At 34.6% G+C, this 26,244-nt stretch overlaps 1 protein-coding gene across 13 annotated transcripts in view; it reads left to right on the top strand.

The window, feature by feature from the left end:
• RAPGEF2 (Rap guanine nucleotide exchange factor 2) overlaps positions 1 to 26,244 on the top strand; it is a gene marked incomplete at its 5' end in the record, with an annotated part of 216,469 nt that overhangs the window by 171,802 nt on the left and 18,423 nt on the right. For all 13 annotated transcript variants that reach the window (XM_081134183.1, XM_081134184.1, XM_081134187.1 and 10 more), the window contains 10 exons: positions 6,208 to 6,385; positions 11,418 to 11,554; positions 12,177 to 12,335; positions 17,395 to 17,547; positions 17,808 to 17,972; positions 20,194 to 20,301; positions 20,404 to 20,607; positions 20,715 to 20,823; positions 21,517 to 21,763; positions 25,686 to 25,843. In XM_081134183.1, coding sequence (XP_080990309.1) covers positions 6,208 to 6,385; positions 11,418 to 11,554; positions 12,177 to 12,335; positions 17,395 to 17,547; positions 17,808 to 17,972; positions 20,194 to 20,301; positions 20,404 to 20,607; positions 20,715 to 20,823; positions 21,517 to 21,763; positions 25,686 to 25,843 — 1,618 coding nt within the window. The remainder of the gene's footprint in view (positions 1 to 6,207; positions 6,386 to 11,417; positions 11,555 to 12,176; positions 12,336 to 17,394; positions 17,548 to 17,807; positions 17,973 to 20,193; positions 20,302 to 20,403; positions 20,608 to 20,714; positions 20,824 to 21,516; positions 21,764 to 25,685; positions 25,844 to 26,244) is intronic.

Here is a 26,244-nt window from a genome sequence, read left to right as displayed (position 1 = left end):
GGCGGTGGATCAGGGTAAATGAACTCTCCCTCCCACTCCCACCCCCACACTGCCTATTTTTAGAAGCTGCTATCTTTTTAACGTTTATTCAAGAATGTCACTTATAATAGGACAATGAGCAGTATAAGTAAAAGCTGTGCTTCACTTTACATTAATTGAAACATCATGATTAGACCCCTTATCTTCTAAACTTGGAGATGATTATATACTTTTATATCTGTAATGGGGACACAGCTTGAGGTTGTAGAAGTTACCACCGCTTTCTTCAAATATATACAAACCGGACTGTAAGTTTAGAAGAATGAAATAAGTTGTTTATATAACTTATTGAGACTTATGCGAAGGGGGAAGCCTGCTTTATGTGCCACTACCTTGAGTAGGCTGGGGTAAGTTCATGAGGAAAATCTCGATGCTACTTCTGCTGTCCTCCGCTACCGTCAGAGTGACTGAGTCTCCAGAGTGTGGGTGAGAATCCAGATCGCTCCGACGTGGTTGGAGCTTGCAGCCTGCAGTCTGACTTTGTCTTGGGGTGTAGATGGAAAAGAGGATCCCTGTACGTTTTGATTCATTTTAGTCGAGTTTAAAAGCTGTTCATTTCAAACTTGATGGCAGGCATGTAGCCTGTAAGGCTATATATCCTTCATAAGGATATAGATCCATAGACGTATTTAAGGATTTAGTAATTGGCTATTCACAACTAAAGCATTGAATAGAGATTCCCCAATAGACTGTATCTATCATCTTTAAGTCAGAAATTCTCAAGCTGAGAAGAAACCTGACAGATGCACTTGGATTAGTAACCAGTCTTGTATTTGAATTCTCTACTGCTTTCCTGTAGTTTCAGACAGTAAAAGAGCAAATTGACCAGAGCAATGCAGCTCAATCGAGTTGGTGCCCTTAAGTACAGAGTGGTTTCCCTCTGCCCTTTTAAGTAACTTTCTCCACACAAAGCAAAGTTTGTCTTCACCCCGAACTGAAGTTTTGTTATATGAGTGTAATTAATACAAAGACGGAGGGAGCAACATGCCAGGCTCTTTCTAACTGCAAAGCTTTGTTTTTGTATGTCTTCTGCCTGGAATGTTTTCTCCTAACACGATCCTGTTTTTTTGTTGTTGTTTTTCTGTCTTTTTTTGTAAGTACTGTCTTCTCAGTGAATTTTTGTTTTTTAATTCCCCTCTAAAAAATAGGTCCTACATTTTGGTCTCTTCCTGGCTAGTCCTTTTATTTAGATTTTTAATTGAAATGATTATTGCTTTCTGTGTTCTGTCTGCCTACTAGAATGACAGCCTCAAGAAGTCAGGGAACTTCTCTGTCTTGTCTCTGTTTTCTCTCTAGAGCCTAGCATACTGCCAGAAAATCACAGCCATGCAGTACAGATGTGTTTAATGAATGTGATTGAAATATTATCCTAGGAAATATTAGCTGGCGGTGTGAGAGCTAAGTATAGAGAGTAGTAGAGTCTTGAAGACTGAAGATCATGCCTCAGTTGGGAGAAAAAATAAGTTACCTTAAAAGCAGATGGAAGATGGAAGGAAGCAAAGCAAGTAGGAGGGTGCTGGTGATAGAAAGCGGGATGGCTAAGTTGGTGATATGAGACAATACAATTTCCAGCCATGAGAAGGTCCTGACTAAATGGTGTGATTAGCAGAGCAGTGACTTCGGTGGATTGGAAATAGTTGTACAGAAATAGACAGATCAATAGAACAGAGAGTTCAAGCAAAATGGAACTCATATGTAAGGATGTAGTAATAGAGGAGACCTCACGAATCAATGAAGAAACTGATGGGTTATTCAATAAATGGTCTTTGGGGTTGGGGAATCATTTTATAGTCTTACTTTCTATCATAATTAAGATTAAATTCCAAGAGTTTTCAGATTCTTAAGTATATAAGGAATGATCAAAAAATTTAATAGTTAAAAGATCCAACTGAGTCATTTAAAGTCAGACTATAACTCAAGCAAATTAATAAGAATATTCAGCTCATAATATAACAATATTCAAAGGATGAGAGTAGGTAATTTGCAGAAGTATAGGTAAGTACCTATACCTTAAAATACTTAAAACATTAGTAATTAAGTAAGTGAGGATTTAAATATGAAAATATTTTTTCTATCAAATTAGTACAGGCATTCTTATAATAAATATTTATAGACATTCTTATACCTATTAGGATTATTAATTTTTTGAAAGAAACCTAACAATTTACATTAAAAGCATTAAAGAATTGTTCTTTTCTTTTAGGCATATACATATTTTGAAAGCCTATGTTGAAATATATGATAGTATAAAATTAGGAACAGCATTAATTATGATACACAAACTAAATGTAATGCAAGCATTATACTTATTTTGAAATATATTTTCATACTTTCTACATAGTATATGGTTTTGTCTGCATATGTATGTTTGAAATTCTGCTCAAAATTTATTTACATCAAGAAGCAACCCTCTTAAACATGGGGATCCATGCGTGGGATATTTAATAAGCAAAAAGTATTTTTGTAAATGATTTTTAAGTAGTAAGTAAAACATGTATAGTAGTTTTTTGTTTATTTTTTAATCTTCACCTGAGGACATGCCTAGAGAGAGAAAGAGGGTGGAGGATGGAGAGAAGAGAGAGAGGAGAAAGAGAGAAAGAGGGGGGGGGGAACATCAGTGTGAGAGGGAAACATTGATTGGTTGCCTTCAGGACACTCCCAGACTAGAGATTGAACCCCACCACCCAGGTATGTGCCCTGACAGGGAATCAAACTGGCAACCTTTCCATGCACAGGACAATGTTCATACAACTGAGCCACTCCAGCCAGGCAGTAGTTATTTTTATTTTAGTTAAATTAAGACTTCACTAGAGCTTTATGGCATTTAATATTTCCTCAGTTTGTTATTTTTCTTGATAACCTTTAAAAATGCAAAATAAATTGGCTTTAAGAACTGTATTTTTAAATTTATTTTTATTTAAAAAATCATGGAGCTTTCTGAGAATATTAATAGGTTTTTTTGAGATTATGAATCTAGCTATAATGTGCATCTAGCTATAATACGCATCTAGCTGTAATGTGTATGTTAGGTTATACATTTGAAAGATAAATTAGTTTAAGACAGAAGTTATTTGCCTAACTAAAATATATAAGCCTTTCTTCTTGCTCCTGAGACAAATACAGTCAAATACCTTTTAAATTCAAAGTGTCTGTGTGCATATCATTATTTAGAATAAAAGAGCTTAAAGATGAGCATTAATCTTAGTAATATTATAGTTTGGAGGAAGCTAGAAATTAACAAGTGTTTTATGTTTATATGCAAATATATATTTTTAAACATTTTATGTTTTATGACTTAACAAAGCAGAAAACATTTTATATTTTAACTATTTTCTTTATGAAGACAGTCTTTTGAGAAAACTAGGCAAAGTATAATAGTGCAAAATATTTAGTAGTTTGTGTCAGTTAGACCGGATTTTGAGTCCCTAAACAATTACTTGGTTTTATTTATATTGAACAATTTATTTAATTTCCCTTAGTGTTTTTTCATCTATAAAATAGGGGCAGTCCACCCTGGCCAGGGTGGCTCAGTTGGTTGGAGTGTTGTCCTTTGCACCAAAGGGTCTCGGATTCAATTCCTAGTCAGGGCATGTCCAGGCGATCAATGTTTCTCTCTCTCTCTCTAAAATCAATTAAAATATATATATCCTCGGGCGAAGATTAAAAAAAAGGGGGGGGCAACCTAATTTGCTGAATTGTGAAGATTAATTATTATGTATTAAAAGCATCAAATGTAGTTCTAGATACATGGTAGACGTTCAGTACAGGATCGCTGTTTTTACAGTTATTTTATTAGCCATTTAGCCAGAATTTAAAGGATGCAGTTAGCCTGAAAGAAGTTTTTCACAGTATGTAAGGGATTGAGGTGCTTTTTAAAAAATATATCTTTATTGATTTGAGAGAGAGGAAAGGAGAGGGAGAGAGAGAGATAGAAACATCAATGATGAGAGAGTCATTGATCGGCTGCAGCCCGCAACCCGGGCATGTGCCCTGACCGGGAATCGAACCCTGATCGCCTGGATCCTAGGTCGACGCCTAACCACTGAGCCATGCCCGGCCGGGCAGGGTTGAGGTTTTAACAGAGTTTTTTTGTGTGTGTTTTGTTTTTTGTGGTTTTGTTTTTGACAAATTCTGCTAGTATAAATTGTGTGCGAGGCTCATGAAAAGGATGGGAAGAGGTAAAAGTATGCAGCTACTGATACGAAAAGTATGTCCCCTTGAGGAAAGAACTTTTTATGGAACCCGTAATTGGCTTTCCTTTCCTTATTTGATCCAAGAATAGATGTAACTCCAGTTTACTGGTAATAAAACTGGTTTCATGGAGGTTAAGGGACTTAGCTAAAGTCACATCATGAATAGCAGTAGAGCTGAGGTTTGAACTATTAAACTCTGAGTTTGTGTGTTGAGTCAGTAAAAACAAATTCAGTAACTACTAGGTTCCAGGCATTCCTCTTAAGTCGAATACCCTTCCGTAGACCAGCTGGTGTTCATTAAACTCTCACTTCACTCTGTCTCCAAACATCTCACTGCCACGAGAAAGTGATATTATGAAATTAGTAGGGTCCTACAAAAGTTATTTATTTCAAACAAGGTATTAAAAGGAATTTTGTAGTATTTTAAAATAAAATAGATATTTATTTAAATAAAATAATCTTACTATTTTAGTGAATGTCATTTTATGGATAGTTTCTTAAAGAATGGAATACACATAACAGTAAACAACTAAGAATCATTTACACAAGTGGGGTGGAGGGCTCAGCTTTGGAGGAATTAATCCAATTCACATTTGAAAGTCTTTTGGTTCTATTTAAGACAAATATAATTTACTTAAATGATAATAATTATTTCTTTGAGAAGGTATTAATATATTTTTCATCTCTTACCATATGTTAGATGTTTACAAATTAAAGAAAAGCCTTAAGGTATATAACTATAGTATTTAAAAGAATTTTCTGGTTTTGTTTTTGTTTTCGGTAGTGTCCCTTCTTCACTCTGGGCTAATATTAAAGAATGTCTATATAGAGGACTGATTGTAAATTTGAAAATATAAGGTGATGGCCTGACTGGGCATGACTCAGTGGTTGAGCATTGACCTAGGATCCAGGCGATCGGGGTTCGATTCCTGGTCAGGGCACATGCCCGGGTTGCAGGCTCGATCCCCAGTCGGGGGTGTGCAGGAGGCAGCTGATCAATGATTCTGTCACCATTGATGTTTCTGTCTCTCTCCCTCTCCTTCCCTCTCTCTGAAATCAATAAACATATATTTTTATATATATATATATATGTTTATATATATATATGGTGATGAATAATCATCCTCAGTGTAAAGATGAAACTGGTGAAAATGTAATCAGAAACAAGCATTAGCAAATTGTCACATTTCTAGAGTTCAGAAATAAGGTGCCAATAACAACAATGTTGGCCTAGTTTTTCTGAGCACATTCTTGCCATACTATATCACATCAGGTTCTGCTTCAGTTTCATTCTAGAATTCAGACAATTCTGTGAATTCTGAATTTAAATTAGGTGATGTGTTTCTGAGCGTGCCACAGTTGATTCTGCCTTGGCCACAGGCCTTATTGTTCTCCCAGCTGGAACACCTCTGCTCATAATGGTATTTATTAAGTAGTATTTATTAAGGCTTTGTTTAGAGAGCTGTTCTATAGACTTTAGGTTTTCCATTTTCAGTTATTCTGTTTTCATTAGGTATTCTGTCTTTAATTATTTTTCACCTTAGGTTTTTCTTATAATGTACATACGTATTTTAGTTCAGGAAATGGTACCTGACAAACTGAAAATGTGATTAAAATTCTTTTTGTTAAACTTTAGAAAATATTGAGTTTAAGCCATTCTCTCTTTAAAAAATTGGATTGAAAACATAAACTATCTTTTTCGTCATTTTACTATCTTTTAAATGCCATGGGACAGCTGAGATAAGAAATAAAAAATATTGAGATAAAGTTATTAATCCTAAAATTTTTGTTGAAGTAAATTATTTCACATAGTGCCTGGTGCATAAGTATTTGTTGATGTTGAACACATGTAACTTTGTTACCGAAAAATTAACATAATAAAAAAATTAATACTTTAAACTAGATTTGTTCTTATTTCTTTTGGGTACAAAATATTTACTTAAAATGGTTTTAAAAAATTTGTGTTTGTTTTAAGGCCACAGAAAGTGAGGCCGGTGATATGGACCTGAGTGGGTTGCCGGAAACAGCAGTGGATTCCGAGGACGACGATGATGAAGAAGACATCGAGAGGGCGTCGGACCCTCTGATGAGCAGGGACATTGTGCGAGACTGCCTGGAAAAGGACCCCATTGACAGGACAGATGATGACATTGGTAAGTTCAGATGAGAAAATGAACCTAAGAGCAATTTAAAGTATTTAAAAACAAAGTTATCTGATAAAATAGAGCCCAACAATAGCAGGCTTTAAAATTCATTAATTTACAAATTTTCCTTGTATAACCAGTAGCATTTGTTGGAAAAAAGTTTTTTTTTTAATCACTTTTACTGTCCATGTCTTTAAGAGTCTACAAATAAAACTTTCTAAGAAAAACAAAGCCTTTCCTTATAAGCCTTTTCTTAGCCTATTTTATTACAAAAAAATTAAATGTAGTCTTCCAAGCAGTACTACTTCTATTAATTTTCTTGTGAGCACTACTCCTATTAAGCTCATGTTTTCTGTATGTAAACATTGGTCACGTGGCAGTTTGTAAAATTGTCATATAGATGACTTTGCTTCTACTCCGATTCCATATGAAGATGAGACTGAGTGGAAGGAGACAGCAGAATGTCAAGTGAGAGTTGAGTTTTTTAAGTGCACCCTAAGGTTAAAGAGCTCTCCCTTTCCTTGAGGTTCCCTTTACCCACCTTTCCCGTTGGAGCCAGAGTTGGTTGTGTGACAATGGTTAGCGTCTGAGGACGCCTTCTGCACTCTGGCTTCTTCGTCAATACTGGGAGTGAGAGCAACTTCTGTTGGAGTCTTCTCCCCACCACAGGTCTGGAATTTGCAACCACACTTACCTGAGCGCCAGTTACCTGCTCTACCACTCCCCCAACTCATTTTGGGCCAGTATGTATTTGAAGAGAAATTCAGGGAACTGAATCTGTTGAGCTTGGATATAGGACAATGTGGGCACCATTATGAGGGGTGTGCTGCGTATGTGTTTGAGGAAGACATACATTATGTATGAAGAAAAACTTTTATCATTTAAGCTCTGTGCATATGCTAGGAAATGAAGGCTGGAAAAGCAAAACCTTGGATTAGGTATTAAAATATAATAAAGTCATTTCTAGGAATTGCTAGCTGTTGATGAATATCATGTGGTGGTGATAACCATTCCGTTAGACTGAGCACCTTCTATGTATGTACTGAGCATTTTTCTGGGTCTTGGCATCTCAGTGGGTAGGAAGGCAGATGAGGTCTTTGCTGTATTGCAGTCTGAAGAATAAAGTGGGATTAAGGGGTGATAAAGGTAGGGGAGGAGAGTGAACAGGAGACTTTTTTAGGAAGGTAGAGCTAGTAATTCCTGTTTAAAGGTCTCAGAACGGAATGAAATGAGGAAGAGGAACCAGCTGTGCCTTTGGCCTCTGGTATGAAATGAATTCTGCATTAACCTTTTCTGGATAATTATCCCCTAGATCTCTGCTGGAGTGAGGGGCTTAACTGCTTCTCAAATGCACACCTCTTATTCCTCCTTATTTTAGCCCATTTCCTTCTCCGCCTCCACCACTCCTCATTCCGAAGGTGCTGGTAGTTTCTAAGTTTTTTGAGGGTTCTGTGGCATGAATTGGAGTGGTTCTGTTTTACCCCCTGAAAACATAGGGTTTTGCTTTCTCTGTCTGATAACACGTGTTCATCTGATTTCCCCTGTCCAAAATTATATTTCGCTCTATTCTCTTTGTCTTCGCCAACTTCTTTTTAAAAATCTCTTTATTATAGTTTTAAAGAGAGAATGAAGTTGAAGTGTGTTCATTTGGCCATTTTACTCCAGAATCCTTGCTCATAGCATTTTAAAAAGTAGATTGAACACTGCTTATCAACAGATTGATGTGGAAGTTATCCTTTTGTGAGCTAATGTATCTTCTCTTTTGAATATGTTCGTTTTAGTATAGTTATGGAAGAAAATGACAGTTGTTGTTAAAATATGTGTAGCATATCATTCCTAAAAATGTAAGACTTTCACTTTATATCTTAGGTGTTTCTGGAAAGCAAGAACTATGCTGATTCCTACAAAATAATGCAAAGCTATCTTTTTTTTTAAATGTGCCTGTTGATATAATCTCTACAGTGAATAACATTTTCCTTGAACACCAATTCTCTTGCAAACAGCAGTGATTCTGATGCTTGCTCTTATCAAATATACTTTTATATAAAATAATAAACCATTACCATTAAAGATAAGGCCTAAAGAGTGTTGTTTGATCTACACAAGATCTTAGATCTTGTATTCCATCTCCGCAAAATAAAACCACACAGGAGAACTCTTAAGCCTTGTCTTTTGCTGTTACTCTTGTTAAATCAAACTCATCTTCCAGTATTTAGTTAAAACAGACATCTTTCATATGAACTACAAACATCTGTACAGTTAATATTTTCTCTAGATGCCTCTCTTCCTAACCACCTTCCTCTACCCTCACAAAAAAGAAGGGATGACGTGTGTTTGGGATGGGATGGGCAGTTGAATCAAATGAAAATGTTAATATCTTATATTTTTAAAACTGCAGGAATTAAAATTTTTTCTTTGGGTTTTCCTAGATTCTTAGGCGTACCTTTGTTTCATTACTTTGAAGGAAAGGACTTTATTCATTTTTGGTCTCCAACTCATAATTTGTGGGTAGCCAATTATTGAATGGTTAATTTAATTTTTTGTTTTGAGGCCTTGACACATTAAGGCAGAGAACTACTGTGATCCCTTTCAAAGAATGTCTTTTTCCCTCCTTAGTGTAACCCCCAAAAACTCCACAGATTAAAAATATATATATTAATTTATTTATATGTTTATTTATTTATTTATTGTTTTTCAACTGAGCCTGAAGAATTACGGACATTTTCCTATTCTTAAGTATTTTCTTTCTCCTATATTATTTATCATTATATCTGATGCATGGATATTTTCTATCCTGTTGTTGTTTTTTTGAATGTTAGTCACTATTCATATATCACACATTGATTTTATGATCTACTAATGGAGTAGGAATCTGCCAAAAAGCAAGAAAAATGTCTGTGCCAGGCACTTCAGATCATTATGGCTAGGATTAGGGAATATATTTTATACTTCATATTCATATACTTCAGGTTGTTCAATCATACACATGTTGGTAATTTGACTTTTATTATTATCTAAACATTATGTTAAATTGAAAATATTTCTGCCAGCCTCCAATCTCATATTTTTCTTAAGACCATGAATCTTTGCTTGTCCAAAGAAATTTGGCTCTTACTAGGGGAAGAAAACAAGTAAAATGGTTGGTCTTGTAGGTAATATTTTAATACCTTATGATGAGGAGTGAGGGTAGTAGCTAAGAAAACAGGCTGGAAACAGCAGAGCTGTGACGTGCTAGTCGGAGGACCACGACTTGTTTATTTGCCTTTATGTTTCAAATGAAAAGGTCAGTGCATTTGTAAAACAATGATCCCTACCTGTCACATGTAATAGATACGGGTTATCTCTTGCAGTGCTTTCAAAATTGCTTTATTGCTGTCCCAGGAATAAATAATACAAACACACCTGCTCATTCTTTCTGTAAGGGATGTGCTTTCATACTCTTCCTTCATTTTTTTCTTTTTAAATGTTGGTTGCAACAGTAAAATGAATTCTTGACACATCAGCCTGGCTCAAGTTGAAGAACACTGTCCTATTGGACAGAGTCCCTGGGTACCACCTGTCATTGTTATGCTCCTGACTACCGAGGCCACCCTGTGTGATGAAAAGTCTTACACAGGAAGGATGACGTAGGATCTAATCAGAGCAGACGTTACCCAGTTGAACCAGAGAAAATACCCAGTCTGACCTTCGGAAAATGTAACATACATTTATATGTATATGTAATATACATTCATATATAGAATATATCCTATTCTACATTGTTTTTGCAATTAACAAACAATAGCCAACAACATAAAGTTTGCCACAAATCTTAATAGATAGAAGGAATATGCATAGAGAGAATTTCATTATGTGGAAACAAGAAAAATACAGTGGAATTTTTACTTCGCTAAAAGTTTGAAAGACATGAATATGATAATAAAGGCAACAGTAGCAGTTTTCATTTATTAAATATTTACTCTGTTAATGACTGATCTTTATTGAATTTGATCCTCACAATAAAGGTATGTATAATGTGTGTTTTTTTTTACAAATGAGAAAAATATGACTTAAGGGAATTAATCAACTTTCCCAAAATAATATAACTAGGAAGTATTCACATGATGTCTGACACACACTTGTGCTCTTCATCACTACCTGTAATGTCCGGCATGAACTTTGGAAGCAGACAGTCCTGAATCATGTCACTGCCACCTCCTAATTATATGACTTTGAGCCTCTGTTTCCTCCCTGTGAAGTGAAAAAAACAAACAAATCATGTACCTCACAGAGCCATGTGGAAGAGTAAGGAAAGAATTTAGTAAGTAATTAGTAAAGCTACATAATGATAGAGAAAATTAAAAATAGAGACCACAGGACTTGAAAGGACTGTGAAGCCATCAATCTTGTCAACAACTAGAACTCTACCAAAGTGTAAACGCTCCTCCATAGCATCACCAGCAGAGTGGTCAAACTTTTTTTTTTTTTTTTGTCAATCTGTGGGATAAGAAATAATGTATTGTCATTTGCATCTGTCACATAATACAAAATTTTAATTGACTAGTTCTGATCCATTGAAAAATACCTCTTGGTTTCTAAATAATGGAATATCTTTAGATTGAAGGTAGTTATTTCTGCTCACTGTTTTGGGCATCCATTTGCCCAAAAGACACTGGAATGGGCTAGAATGGCTTCGGAGAATTCTCAGAGCTCTGTTTCATTTCAGCTTATCATTTCACCCCTTAATAAGCCTTTAATAATATCACAGCTAATTTTCAACAGAAATTTCTCATTTGAAGTTTATTAATTTAGTCATTGCCATTAGAATTCGAATTACAGTGTATACTGTTGCTCCTGAAACAACAAGGAAATATTACCATTTCCATAATGACATACATCTTTGTAGAGCTGCAAGAAATCTAACTTGTACTGAAGATAATTATATTTTTCATTGGGTCGAATTGTAGGGCATTTAAAAATAAAGAACCCTAGAGCATTCTTTTTGATTGCTTGGTTTTTTTAAAAAGTTGTCATTTTTACACTAAGTACTTTTGCTTTTCAGAACAACTCTTGGAATTTATGCACCAGTTGCCTGCCTTTGCCAATATGACAATGTCGGTGAGACGAGAGCTCTGTGCTGTAATGGTATTTGCAGTGGTGGAAAGAGCCGGGACCATAGTGTTAAATGACGGTGAAGAGGTTAGTAAATATCTCCACCGCTTAAAAAGTTTCTGATTGAGTTCTGTCAATACAGCAAATGAACAAAAACCCAATTCTTACCTTTTTCTCCTTAAAAAAAATAGACAACAGCTTTGAATAAGTCAGTAATTATGATAATGCTCATGATGTCAAAGTAGTCCAAATCCATTATTTTATTTTCAGTTATTTACAATATTTTAAATAGTATTAAGAGATATTTTTGTGTTAACTTTATGGATTTTATAACTTAAATGTTCATAATGTAATGCCTTTTGTCAGAAGAAACTGATATTCTCATTGAGGCAGTGGTGATCATTTTTCCTTGTTTACTACATGTGTTTTGGGGAACAGAAGAAATTTTCCCTCTTATGTCATTGTAGAGAAGAATATGCAAAGTCAGATTTAGAGAGCGGCATGATGTGCACCCTGTGCGAGACATGTATAGATATGTAGATACATGGCTGTGCTTTATTGCTTGTTCTATGAATTTGGTAAATAGTTAACTTACTTGTTCGATCTTTAGAATGAAAGAGCTGCTAAGTCATTTGTAGGGACCATTCTAGCGTTTACAGCTGCATGATCATGATGTCATTTTCTGCTTTGTCTTCCTTTTTTGAATTAGCTGGATTCCTGGTCAGTGATTCTGAATGGTTCTGTAGAAGTGACTTATCCAGATGGAAAAGCAGAAATATTATGCATGGGAAATAGTTTTGGTGTCTCTCCTACTATGGACAAAGAATATATGAAAGGAGTAATGAGAACAAAGGTGGATGACTGCCAGGTATAAAATATCATTTAAAAAATGTTTATGTTTAATAACATATATATGCAGTTGTGTTAAGATCTTTATGTTTATATAAATAGCTCATCTTTTAGATTTATAAGTAAGATTTTAAAGTAGAACTATTACTTTTAGTGTTTTAATGTTATCATGCCCCAGGAAATTAAAAATAAATCTCCCTTAAAGTTATTAGAACTACACAAGACTAAGTGTTGATACAGTTATGCAATGTTTTTATTTAAATACATACAAAATAAGGAATTAATTTTAGAAGTCGTGAAAATTAATCTTTGTACGACTCAATAGAAAGACTTGCTAGTAGCCTGGCTGGCGTGGCTCAGCAGTGGAGCATCGACCTATGACCCAGGAGATCCTGGTTCGATTCCTGGTCAGGGCACATGCCTGGGTTGGGGGCTCGATCCCCAGTAGGGAGTGTGCAGGAGGCAGCCGATCAATGACTCTCATCATTGATGTTTCTCTCTCTCTCTCTCCCTTTCCCTTCCCCTCTCTGAAATCAATAAAGATACATATTTTTTAAAAATAACTGCTGATATAAGGGAAATACTTGATAGCTAAAATGTCAGTGCTGATACTATGTTAATATTCATTAATTAAAGACTAGAGAAAATATTGAGACCAAATGTGAAATTTAATTAAATTAATATAATGGGTAACCTCTATATTAGTGAGAAGTAAATTTAAGATGCTTTTGTTATCAAGTGTTTATAATTTGTTCTTCTTAAAAATTTGATCTTTGAAAGATAAAATATTTTAACATAAATAAACCAGAAGATTGGACTTAGACTAATTAATGTTAAGTCCTCATTGTATTTGTCTTTAGTCAAATACTTTTGAATATGCTTTATTTTAAAAGAACATCACTTAATATTTATAGTGTCTGATAAGTGTTAAATACTATTCATTTTCATTTTAAGCATTTTTCTCACTAAAAGGAAAAATGACCATGACTATAAATAAAATCATCTTGCAAAAGTATCAAAGCAGTGTTGCCAAATGATTCTTTCTGTGAGCACTGTAGAGGGGAAAAAAAGGCTATAAATTAAATGTTTTGAATATGTAATGACAGAAGAGCATTCTAAATATAATCAACTCTTAATTATCTGTCAGAAAGTACAAATGTTAGATCATCTTGTTAGGAGATGTGAAGGACAATGAGAATCATATTTCGTTTATCCATAAGATGCCCTTCATAAATTGCAATTATTCCACTGAGCACATTGTAGGCAATCAACGGGTGTTGAATGAATGAACAAAAATGGTGTTCTCTTCACCAAGAAGAAGCAACTTGGCTTAGGATTGGACCTCATTTTCCTACATTTCAGTGGGTTCTGAAAATAAATATTGGCTTATATGATTTCTATTGGAGCTTATGTTAAGCCTAAGGACGCAATAGTGACTGGATTAAATGTAACATTTATTTCTCTTTATTTGGACCCCACAATATGTTCAAAGTTGTATTTGCTCTTGATCCCTTCTCTGTATGCTGCTCCCCAGTTCTGTCCTTGGAGTGTGTTCTTGTTCCCTGTTTGATTTGAAGGATGAAGGCAGGGCTAGGTGTCGACATCCTGTGTATGGTACCAGGTGACTGGTAATGGTTTTCCATTCCCAACATATGTCTCTTTCTTTTCTTTTTCCTTCTTTCCGTCCCTCTCTTTCTTTCCCTTCTCTCCAGCTCCCTTTTCCCTTCTCTGCCCCAGGCATTTCTTAGCCCTGCCCTACACGCTTCAATGTGTGAACAGTCAGGTGTGAATTTCTCTTACAGACTAGCAAGTACCAGTTTAAATAGATCTAACCTCTTAAGGTAAATCTATTAGACTCACCTTTTCTTGAGACCAGGCAAGTTAATGACGCTTTGAATTTATGAAGTAGTTTTGGAGGAGAAAGCAGTTGCATGGATAAATTGAAAGTTGACTGTTCTGTATTATGATTGGAGTTTAATTTTACTTCATTCTTTTATTCTCTATTATTTTTCTACTAAATGTAAATTGTGATGTCATGTGCCCAAAAGAAAATAATACTGTGACATAAACTGCCACTGGCTTTTATAAGCAAAATCTTGTTTGGATTTTTCTTTTATATTAGAGTGCCAAGATCATAACACATACTTTTATGTGTTAACAGCTGTCTGAAAGTATAAACCTCACCAAAACAATGATGTGTATAATTCACGAATTGACTTTATTATACTAGTTAATATTCCATTTTACCTATGAATTTCTTACTAGATCTATAAACTTCTTAAAACAAAAATAAGTCTACTAATAATAATATAGTTAAGTGTTTTCATCTAAAATTTCTTTTTAGATATTAGCTCTGTATGACCATAATAGAAATTCAGTTTGGGAATTTTCTTTTTTTATGGTATTTTAGTTTGCTGAAGAAATGCCCAAGCTAGAAGCAATGTTCTCTCTCATCCTCATGCATGTTAATAAGGAAGCTTGAGGCTCGGTTGTCAGTGGCATGTGTCCTAGAGCCATGAGGAACTTGCTTTAGGTTGAAGCTCAAACTGTGCATGTTTGCACAGAGAGGCAGAGTCTGAATCCTTCATAACGTATTTGGTTCATTGACTCAACCAGTGCTAAGCCCACCCTTAGCTTTGGATTTAATGCAAATGTGAATCCTTATGCATAAGTTTGAATCATATATTCTGATAGTTGCAGATCAAAGCATATGGGATAAATTGAGAATGGCATTTATATCTCAAACCAAAAAAAAAATTTTTATATGCCCAAACTATCTGTCTTAGACATTAAGAATTTTAAATCAAACTTACTCTAATTTCCTTAAATTCTTAGTCAAGAAGATTAATCTTAAGAACATTGCTCTTCAAAATGCATTTTCTTTTCTCTGTCTACTTATTTTAACTCGGATATATTACTTTTTTTAGGAGATGAATGAAAAAATGATAGAATTTAGTTCTCTAAACCTGAGTATAAGAAAGTCACTAGTGGGTAGTGTAATAGAAATGGGTTTTTTAAAGGAATTTTTAAAAATGAATTAAACTATGCATAATAACTTATAAGGAAAGCCTATACTTTTTTATTCTAAACTCTTAATAGAAAAATTAGTGATATCACTGAGTTTCTTCCAACTCAGTGGAAGAAACAATATTACTATAATATGCTGTTTCTTGAGTGTGAACTGCTCCTGCTACTTCTATAAAAAAAAAAAAAATCTTTCATGATTATACAATAAGTATGGAAAAATATAGAAAAGTATATTAAAAATGAAAGTCAATTGTAATTTGCATTGTTCAGAAATAATTATTAACATTTTGTTATATTTTCTTCTAAGATTTTGATATGCATATACAATTTTTTTTTAAAAGAAGCAACCATGTAATTAGGAGACAGTTGTGTTCTCATTTGTACAATGGGGTAATAGTAGCACCTTTATGGGATGATTTGGAGGATGATGAATTGAAACAGTTCTGTAAAGTTAAACTGCAGTATACTGAGGAGGAGAGTGCCATTATAAGTACTACAATATTTGGTTTTTCACCTTTAAAAAATATTTAATGTAGTATCATGAACATTAGGCCAGAACTCTAAATGTCCTATGAAAATATATTTTGGATGACGGTTTCATATTGTATCTTATATATGCTATAATCCAATCATCCCCCCCCTTTTTCACCTTTTCACATTAAAAGAGAAAAAGAAATGTCCTTGCTTCTTCCAAAATGATTACTTAAATAAAAATAAATCATTCAAAATTCAGACTTGACAGTGGCCTTTGGTTAGATTACTTAAATAAGAATAAATCATTCAAAATTCAGACCTGACAGTGGCCTTTGGTTAAATTGTGTAATTTGTGATTTCTGTAATTCATTTTTAAGTTTCCTTAAAACTGCTAAGAAATGTAATTAAGTGGTTTGCCCTAAGCCTTGACTTTTTTTTTCACATTTGGGGTGATGGAGAAGTAATGGCTTGATGTGTACATTATTGTTAATTTTTTTTTAAGAGCAAGGATCACCCTTAATACCTGTTATAAAGAATAATGATTTGAGCTTAGCAAGTATGAGGCTTGGTTTTGGGGCGGTTCTTTTAATACGTTTTTATTAATTTTGTTTTATTTTTTGTTGTTGTTAAATATATCTTTATTGATTTCAGAGAGAGGAAGGGAGAGGGAGAGAGAGAGAAACATCAATGATGAGAGAGTCATTGATCGGCTGCCTCCTGCACGCCCCCGACTGGAAATCAAGCCCGCATCCCGGGCATGAGCCCTGACCAGGAATCGAACCTCGATCTCCTGGATCCTAGGTTGACACTCAGCCTCTGAGCCACGCCAGGCCAGGCCTGTTTTTATTAATTTTAGAGAGAGAGGAAGGGAGAGGGATAGATAGAAACATCAATGAGAGACAAACACCTGTCAGCTGCCTCCTGTGCAACCTCTACTGGGGATCGAGCCCACAACCCAGGCATGTACCCCGACCAGTTTCATGGGTCGACGCTCAACCACTGAGCCACACCAGCAGGGCAGTATGTGGCTTCCACTGAGCCACACCAGCAGGGCAGTATGTGGCTTGTTTTGTGGACCTTTTTTGAACAGACTTTCTAAAATGATTTATCAATATAATTAGCAAATTTCTAATATCTACTCCACATATCCACATATGGAATTTCAACATCTTTTTATTAAAACCATCTTTATTTTAAAATGTTGCTTTTAAAATCTTTTCAAATGATTGTTTTTATATCTATCCTCTTAAGATTCCACTCCCCTCCTATAATGTTTTTATAATTATCAAAGGAGAGGCAAGAGAGGACTCCTAATTTTATCATCTGATTTTTAAAATTGTTAGGATTTTTAATATACACTGCATATAAATATTCTAAAATATGAAACTTTTCTTGACCAAAGAAGAAATACATTAAAAAGTAGAGAATTCTGATTAAGGCTCATTACTGCACTCATTAGAAAGTACAGGAAAGACATAGAAAAATGTCAGAGTTAAATAATTAAAACAGAGTTATTAGTACTGCTAGGTCTCTTGCAAGCACTTTATCATTAACATGTGACTTATATTTTATTCTAGTTTGTCTGCATAGCCCAGCAAGATTATTGCCGTATTCTCAACCAAGTAGAAAAGAACATGCAAAAGGTGGAGGAGGAAGGAGAAATTGTTATGGTGAAAGAACACCGAGAACTTGATCGAACTGGAACAAGAAAGGGACACATTGTCATCAAGGTAAGACAAACGTGGCTCTATTTTTTTTCGGTAGTATCAGTTATGACAACCTCAGATTCCCCCTCCCCGTTTTTAGGCATAATTTCTCTTAAAATTTGTCAGTTGTAAGGAAATCTTTATATTTTCTGATGAATAGCAGTTTTATTAATTACATATAGACATCTCACTACCCAGTTCGTCTTCTGTTGAAGATTTGAAGTCAGGGTACCATGTAGATGCTATTTATGCAGAATAGTGATTAAGCCTTTTCTGTGTTACAGGGCACCTCAGAAAGATTAACAATGCATTTGGTGGAAGAGCATTCGGTGGTGGACCCAACGTTCATAGAAGACTTCCTGTTGACCTACAGGACTTTTCTTTCTAGCCCAATGGAAGTGGGCAAAAAGTTATTGGAGTGGTTTAATGACCCGAGCCTCAGGGATAAGGTTGGAAAATATATTCTAGTTTGACTTTTAAATATGAAATATTCAGATATAAACTTAAAGATACTTTAATATATGTATATCTGTCACTCCAGTTATGTTCTAATTATTTTAATGGAATAAGAGAGTGTGCTTTTTAAGCAAAAGTGATACAGATGTTCTTGTTATAGGTTGCTAGTTTCAGTCCTAGAAATGTCTTTTTTTTTTTTAATGCAAATGTTAGTAAATTGTTTACAAATGTTTAAATTTTAGTTCTATTAGGAATGTGTTAAAACACAACCCTTAAACATCTGGGTTCCATAGGAATCTGCATTCTCTAGTTCAGTAGATGGTCAGCGTACACCAGATAAAAGTTACAATTTTTAAATTGGCACCATAGCAGCATTTCATTGCAACCACTGCTGGCTGGTAGGTCCCAGCAATATAATTCTAAACAGACCCTCTTTAGCTGCTCTTGAGAGCTGCGTCAAGGCTAGATTGGATGATAAACTACATATTCTCATGAGGTTTGAGAGTTAATCATAGTCTGTACTGATTTCTCCTTTCCACGTGCAGTCTGATTTACATGAGACAGACTTAGGAGAGGCACGATAGGAAAATCCAGAACAGGAGACTAATAATGAAAAGCCCCAAGCTCTAGTGCTGGTCCTGCCACCACCTAGCTGTGTGGCCTTAGAGAAATCATTTGGACGATACTGCTTTTCAGTTCATATTCTGAGAGTCACAAGCCTAGAAGATCTCAGCCAAGCTCTTCATCCATAAAAACTTGATTTGAGTAGCATTGTCTCTGTCATATACCTTATGTGCCACCTGACCCTCCTGACACTCATTTATTTACTTGTGCAATGAATAATCAACATCCTTTTGGGACTGTTGTGGATGAATAATAGAAGTAGAGTTCTTTCTGTAGTGTCTGACTCAGAGCCAGCACTTAATACATCCTAAAGATTGTTTGCTATTGGTGGTAGTTGGTCATTTTCAATTTATGATTTATGAATCTCATTTTTCTAATGTGTACTATGCCTAGTGAACTTTCAAGTTGGCTTCTCAGGTGCAAAATTTTAATTTTATAAAAAGTCAGGTGTTAGATATAGTTTTAAGGGAGATCATCTTGTATGTTTCCTAAATTTGAAAAATTGGGCAATAGCAATAGTAAATGACACAAAGTTAATATAAATATCAAGATTCAACTCCCGAGTGATTACGTTTATAATTTGTCACAGTATATTAATAATAAAGAGTATTTTAAACTATAGTTAAAAATTAACTATATACCATCATCTCTATTTCTTTACTGCTAGAATAACGTGATTAATTTTCTCATTTCAAGAGGGTAATGTTTGAAAACAATTCTATGGAAAATTTCTTTTATCTTGTTATTCAAATTTGGGAAATTAAACTCATATAAAAGAAAACAAGTACTTTATATTTAAAGTTGCAGTTATACTCACGTCATTTAGTAAAATTTTAGTGAGCATTTGCCTTCTGCCAGGCATTGTTAGAGGTATTAAGGATGCCCTTAGAACATAACATAAAGTCGTTCTCATGGAACTTACAGTCTAATGAATGTCACATTGTTCTTGCTGGGTACAGAAAAAAAAAATTCTATAACTGTGAGTGTGTATATTGTCTGTATAAAGGTTTTGGGCTGTGTGGTGTAGGGTGAGAAAAGGCTGTTCATTTTTCCTGAAGAATTATAGGTGTTAACAGGTTTCTAAATCTTAATGTTAGCAAGTAATATGTAACTGCCAGTAACTCCCAGCTAGCTCCTTCAATTTATAATTCGTTCCTCTGTAGATCTTTCTAGGCTTAATACTATTTATTCCTTTTGTCTATTGTGCCCTCTACCTTTATTATTATTTTTTTTTTACTTCTGTCTTCTTTGTCTTGTATTCATTTATTCTGGTTTTATCATAGCTTTGTTTTTGTGGTGACCTGTTTCAAATACATTTTGAGAGTGAGATGTACGTTTATTACATCCTTCTCAGATTCAAAACCCTTCCTAACAAAACAATGTAAAGTCAGTATTCAAAGTATAAAAATATATTTTTAGAAGGTCATTCTCTTATGAACAAAATCCCTGCTGAGGGTGTTCTTACTTAGTATATTTTCTTGTTTGTTGTTACTAGGTGAATTGTTTGTTCAATGTCTAATTTGAAATCACTTTAATTGCAAATTTTTAGCACTAAATTTTTAGAAAACCTACTGAAAATTATTTTTACAGGTTACACGGGTAGTATTATTGTGGGTAAATAATCACTTCAATGACTTTGAAGGAGACCCTGCGATGGCTCGATTTCTAGAAGAATTTGAAAATAACCTGGAAAGAGAGGTAGGTAATAGTTGTGATTTTTTTTTTTAAAAGAAAAACCATCAGCTTTAAGTTCATTTTATTCAGCCTACCTTTGAAACCGCTCTTTCTGAACTTTTATAGAAAATGGGTGGACATCTAAGGCTGTTAAATATTGCATGTGCAGCTAAAGCAAAAAGAAGGTTGATGACATTAACAAAACCATCCCGAGAAGCTCCTTTGCCTTTTATTTTACTTGGAGGCTCAGAGAAGGGATTTGGGATCTTTGTGGACAGTGTCGATTCAGGGAGCAAAGCAACTGAGGCAGGCTTGAAACGAGGGGATCAGGTATGACATTTCTAAATCCAAACTTCAAGGGTGAATATTGATGTCTTTTTTTTTTCTTTCTTCAGTCAAGTAGGATATGGAAATTAATTTTATAATTTTATTTTTAGATATTAGAAGTAAATGGTCAAAACTTTGAAAATATTCAGCTGTCAAAAGCCATGGAAATTCTTAGAAATAACACACATTTATCTATCACTGTGAAAACCAATTTATTTGGTAAGTATTTTTACATGCTTTCATTTTTCTCCTTTTGGTCTTTTTTATATTTACATCTTAATCCTAAAAAGGTCATTTTTATAAGTAATATTTCAAATATCACAGGAATAAGAATATTTTATATAATTAATTATGTAAGTGTGTAATTAGATCTAAATCAGAATCTAGTGATGTGAGGATCATAAAAATTGTTCTATCAATGTTTTTATTCATAAATGTTTTAAATACCTATACATTTAAAGAATACACGACTTTTAGCCCTGGCCGGTGTGGCTCGGTTGGTTGGGCATCGTCCCATGCACAGAAAGGTTGCCTGTTGGATTCCCAGTCAGGGCACGTGCCCAGGTTTCGGGCTCGATCCCTCGTAGTGGGCATACAGGAGGCAACCGATTCATGTTTCACTCTCACCTTGATGTTTCTCTCTTTCCCTCTCTTTCTCTCTCTAAAAATGAATAAAAAATCTTTTTAGAAAAAGAATATACTACTTTAACTTATTCTGAGTGAAAATGATAGAGCAACTTTATAAAGCACATTCTTGTTGTCATTCATTCACTGGGAGTAGCGTTTTCCTACAGGATTGCAGTTTCAGCCCCTGAAGTCTAGACTTCTCTTCTATTTCCAAGTTCTACAGTTGCCTTTGAATTGCTCAGATCTCTTATAATGGGTGTTTTGTGGTGTTTATTTCCACTTTAGTATTTAAAGAACTTCTAACAAGATTGTCAGAAGAGAAAAGAAATGGTGCCCCTCACCTTCCTAAAATTGGAGATATCAAAAAGGCCAGTCGCTACTCCATTCCAGATCTTGCTGTAGATGTAGAACAGGTGATAGGACTTGAAAAGGTAAATAAAAAAAGTAAAGCCAATACCGTTGGAGGAAGGAACAAGCTAAAGAAGATACTTGACAAGACTCGGATCAGCATCTTGCCACAGAAACCATATAAGTAAGTGTCTGTGTAAATCTTGTGTGCATTGTTTTTTTGTGTTACAATATGCAACGGTAATGATGTAATTAATATTTGCACATGAGCCTAGAAAAGGTTTTAAGCTTTTATACCTGAGCTATCTTAGAAGAAATATTGAACAATCAAGTTTGTTTTAATCCTGTTTTTGCCACTTACTTGCCCATCCCAGTTTCATTAGAGAGCGCTTAGCACTTCCTCATTATTTCTTATTTAGACTTTAAAAAATACTGTTGTATTTGCTCCCATCTTCCCTGTGATTGGGAGGTGTTTTTGCTACTGCTTCTGTGTTTCTGGAAATCTTCTCTACCATCAGCACCTGCTCTTTGCCAGCCAAGTCTTTGCTTCTTCCCGTTGCCACTATTCATCCTTGCCATTCTCTTTTTCCCTTTCTTTTCTGTTTGCAGTTCTTTAACCGTTGCCAGTTATCACCAGCCAGACACAGACTCCTTTTCTCCCTCCCAGTGGGCTCTGCAGTCAGGATGTCAGGTGTATCTCGAATCTCCTTTTGGCTATTTCTTCATGCCAGGAGCTCAGACTAGACAGTTGGTGTCACATTTGTTTAGCTTTGCTTGTTTGCTTTGTTATTTCTTCATTTTAGCTTCTTCTGAGTCTAAGGGTGTTTTATAAAACTCAATTACCACCAGTCAAAAAGTTTTTAATGTAAATAACATGCGTGCACCAAATTTATTTATTTTATATTCCCCAAACTACAAAGGTATAAGAGATAACTTAAAAACATTATTTACCTTCTTTGATAATTTAATGGGTCTTACGAAGGAGCAGTAGATACAGACTTTTAGGACTATATCAAGCATTTCTATCTTTAAATTCCATTTCAGGTAAAATATTCATCCACAGATTAGAGAGATATGATCTAGAATATATTATTGATAGGTTGAGTGTCAAACTTGTGTTGTCCACATTGAATTATAATGATTGGTGTTTTTGTATCAGCTATGAAAGACTTCTACAGCAGAGTCCTAAGGACAAGCAGTGAGTAAGATGGTTTTATTTATAGACTTGAGAGTATATCTATATTGAGTAAGTTTCCAAGGGGCCATGGGTGAGGTCTGCTGGCATTCCAGAAAACAGAAATCGATTTTGAAAGTGACCCTTCTTGATTGAACACACAGAGGCATGCATATAAAGACTAAAAGTATTAATGTTCCGTGAAACATTCAAGCCTTCACATTGTTAGTAGGATTATTAGCAACACAATAACAATAAAAGATCTCAGAGTAGTATTTGACCATGAGTTAAATATGAACCTTAAAAAAAAAGATCAAAAGTCAGCGTGACCCTCGCAGGTATTAATAGAAATGTGAGAGGTAAGAACTGGGATGGAATCCATTCATGGTAGAGGATGTTAGCAAGGTTCACACTATGGAAATACTATGTATAATTTTGTTCTGTGTGTATTTAGAAAGATATTCGAAAGCTGGAGAGGGGGAAGGAAAGATAATAAGATGTGCTGAATTTAGAACACTGAGGAACTGTGTTGGTTTGTAGTTTTTTTAAAAAGTATGAATTATGTATTTTATTATGTAAAATTATTTGCTATAATTCATATTATAATGAAATAGGAAAAAATAATTATATTTAAAAGAAGGTTCAATAAAACGTAGGCTCTATATATTGGTATGATAGACTTGGTTTAATACTGGTTACTACTAAAACTTTTCTCTCTTAGAAGTCAGCATGTGTTTACAAAGATTTTCTTTTCTTTTTTTTTTACAAAGGCCCTTGTCAATTAGAAAAATCTTCTAGATAATGCTGTAGTTGTTTTTTCCTTCCCTCTCAAACATTATCAGTATTATGGAAGCAGCTAAGATGCTGGGTGATGGCAGACTGCCAAGGATAGGCAAGGTAGAGTGATGGAAATAGAGAGAAAGAAAAGGGGTGAGGCAGGAGAATTGTAGGATTCAGATCTGTTTGTCAGGTAAGTAGATAATGCTCATGAACCCAGAGGAAAAAAAGAGGGAACAAGTCAGTAGACTAAAATCAACAAATGCCAAAAACCAATTTCAGTAACAATGAGAAAGCTGGAAAGGTTGAACAGTAAGAGGATGTATTCACAGACATTTCTGAATTGTCCTGAAAATAAAGTAGTTTCAATCCAGGAGTATCCCCATGTCTGTGGATAACAGAGATACAGGCGCGAGGAGGGAGTTAGATCATGTTAGGTGTAAAATGCTGCGGAGAAACATTTAAGAAGGCAGCTCTCTGGATGTGCCTGGAGTACACTAGTATTCACGGCCATTTGTGCCAGGAGTGGCCCAGTCAGCTATATCTTTGGCCTGAGTCCCTAGTAGTTATCTCAGGTCATGTATTACATCTAATATTTTTGGCGGTAAAAACTGGCTTATGTGGTTGAGTAATAAAATGTTACTAACAATGTGAAGGTTTAAAAGTTTCACAGAACATTAATACTTTTAGTCTTTATATGCCTGCCTCTATGTGCTTAATAAGTAGCAATTTTATTTTGGCATGGACTTACCTATAAATTTGAAAGAACTCACTCTAAAACTATCTTTAATTTTTGTTTTTAAAAGCAAGCTCTTGTCCTTGCTTATTTACCTTTATAATATCTACTTCACCAAGAAATAAAGAGAAAGAATGCTGCTAGATGTCTTTTTAGCATAGCTATTAAAAATAGTTGGTATTATGGCCAAGCTCTAATGTCTGAAAACCTAATTGATGCTAAATGCCTTCATTTTATTTATGACATTCCAACCTTAGTATAATTTCCTTTCCTCTTCTTTCAAGGTATTTATAAAAACTAGACAGAGCGCTAACCATTCGGTTATGATCTAGTTGTTTTTGAGTGTACATGCATACATATTGTTTTATTTTGGTGTTTTATTTTGAAAACAGTTGACCCTTCAAATCTAGAAATAATTTTTATATATTATTAAATCATGTTTCAAATCTTGTTTCAAGAGTAGTCCGCAGTAACAGGCTTCTTATAAATGGAAATGAATTTGTAGCTATCCATAATAAGCAGTATTTCTCTAGGATCTTGAATGTATAACCAGAAAATTTGAGTAGAGAATTAAAAGTGAGTCATTGGATTTCCATTGCCTCTTCTTTGATGCTGAGAAATGTCACCAGGCACCACTTCTTTTGTATGCTCTGTTTAATTAAGAAATAATGTCTGTGTCAGGGTTTATTTACAGTTGACTCCATAGTGATCTCATTTCTCTGAAACACTGAAGAATGAAATTGGGACAGTTTGGATTTTGTCTCCCTTTTTCATTTTATTCAATTTCTTCAGTTCTTAAAGATGAGATTATAATGCAATTTATCATTCTGATGCAGAAGCCATCAGTTGAGTAAGGAGTAAACTTGGTGTTCTTTTTTAAAAGTCTGTTTCTGCCCTGGCCTGTAAGGCTCAGTTTTTTTGAGTCCCATGCACCAAAATGTCGCAGGTTCGATCCCCAGTTGGTGCGTGTGGGAGGCAGCCAATGGATGTTTCTCTCTCACATCAGTGTTTCTCTCTCTCTCTCTCTCTTCCTCTCTCTCTAGGACCAATAAAAACATATTTTTTAAAATAATAATAAATAATTAAACATCTGTTTTCATCAGAAACTAGAGCTTATCTTTTCTTGAATGTATTTCTGTACTGAGAAACTACTAGTATTTGTTATGGTTTGTCTTATTTGAAAGACATAGGTTTCAAAGAAACATGCCATACCCTTAAGAAACAGCAAAACAAGTTGAGTTGGATACACTTGAGCAGTAATGAAAATTTTGCAATTTTCAACCAAATTCATCAATATTTTAATGTTAACTGCATATTTTATGAAGTATGATTTATTTATGATCTGTGTCTATAATATATTGATGAGTTAAAGATTCTAACTTGTTGATTATTTATTTTCTAATTTTCCTCTTTGTTCAGTGATATTGGGATTGGTCAATCTCAAGATGACAGCATAGTAGGATTAAGGCAGACAAAGCATATCCCAACTGCATTGCCTGTCAGTGGAACCTTGTCATCCAGTAATCCTGATTTATTGCAGTCACATCACCGCATTTTAGACTTCAGTACCACTCCTGGTAAGCACTGCCCATACTTCTTTCATTTTATTGCAATAATAATCTCTTTCCTTCTAACATAAGGTAATGCTATACACATCTCTCTTGGTTTGCCGTGGATTTGTCAGATGCTCAGAGTCAAGGTGAACCTTAAAACAATTGGAACCAGCTCTTTTTTATTCTTCAGACTATTTTGATATAGCCATGGGCAAATTAATCTCTCTGAACTTGTTTTCTTTTTCTAAAATGAAGATAATACATACGATGCAGGCCTTATTAGGTTATATTAAGTAAATAGAGTAAAAGGCCTGTTTTAGGTTAGCTTAATGAGCTTTTATAATACAGATGAACTTTAGATTTAAATTTTTTACTTTTTTGCTACTAACCTGACAACCTGTGTTCAGCTGTTGTGTACTGATGTG

The sequence above is a fragment of the Miniopterus schreibersii genome (genome assembly GCF_964146895.1).
Source record: "Miniopterus schreibersii genome assembly, chromosome: 4".
In the NCBI taxonomy this organism is placed as follows: domain Eukaryota; kingdom Metazoa; phylum Chordata; class Mammalia; order Chiroptera; family Miniopteridae; genus Miniopterus; species Miniopterus schreibersii.
Note: the sequence above shows the minus strand (reverse complement) of the source record. Positions and strands in the feature narration are given on the sequence as shown.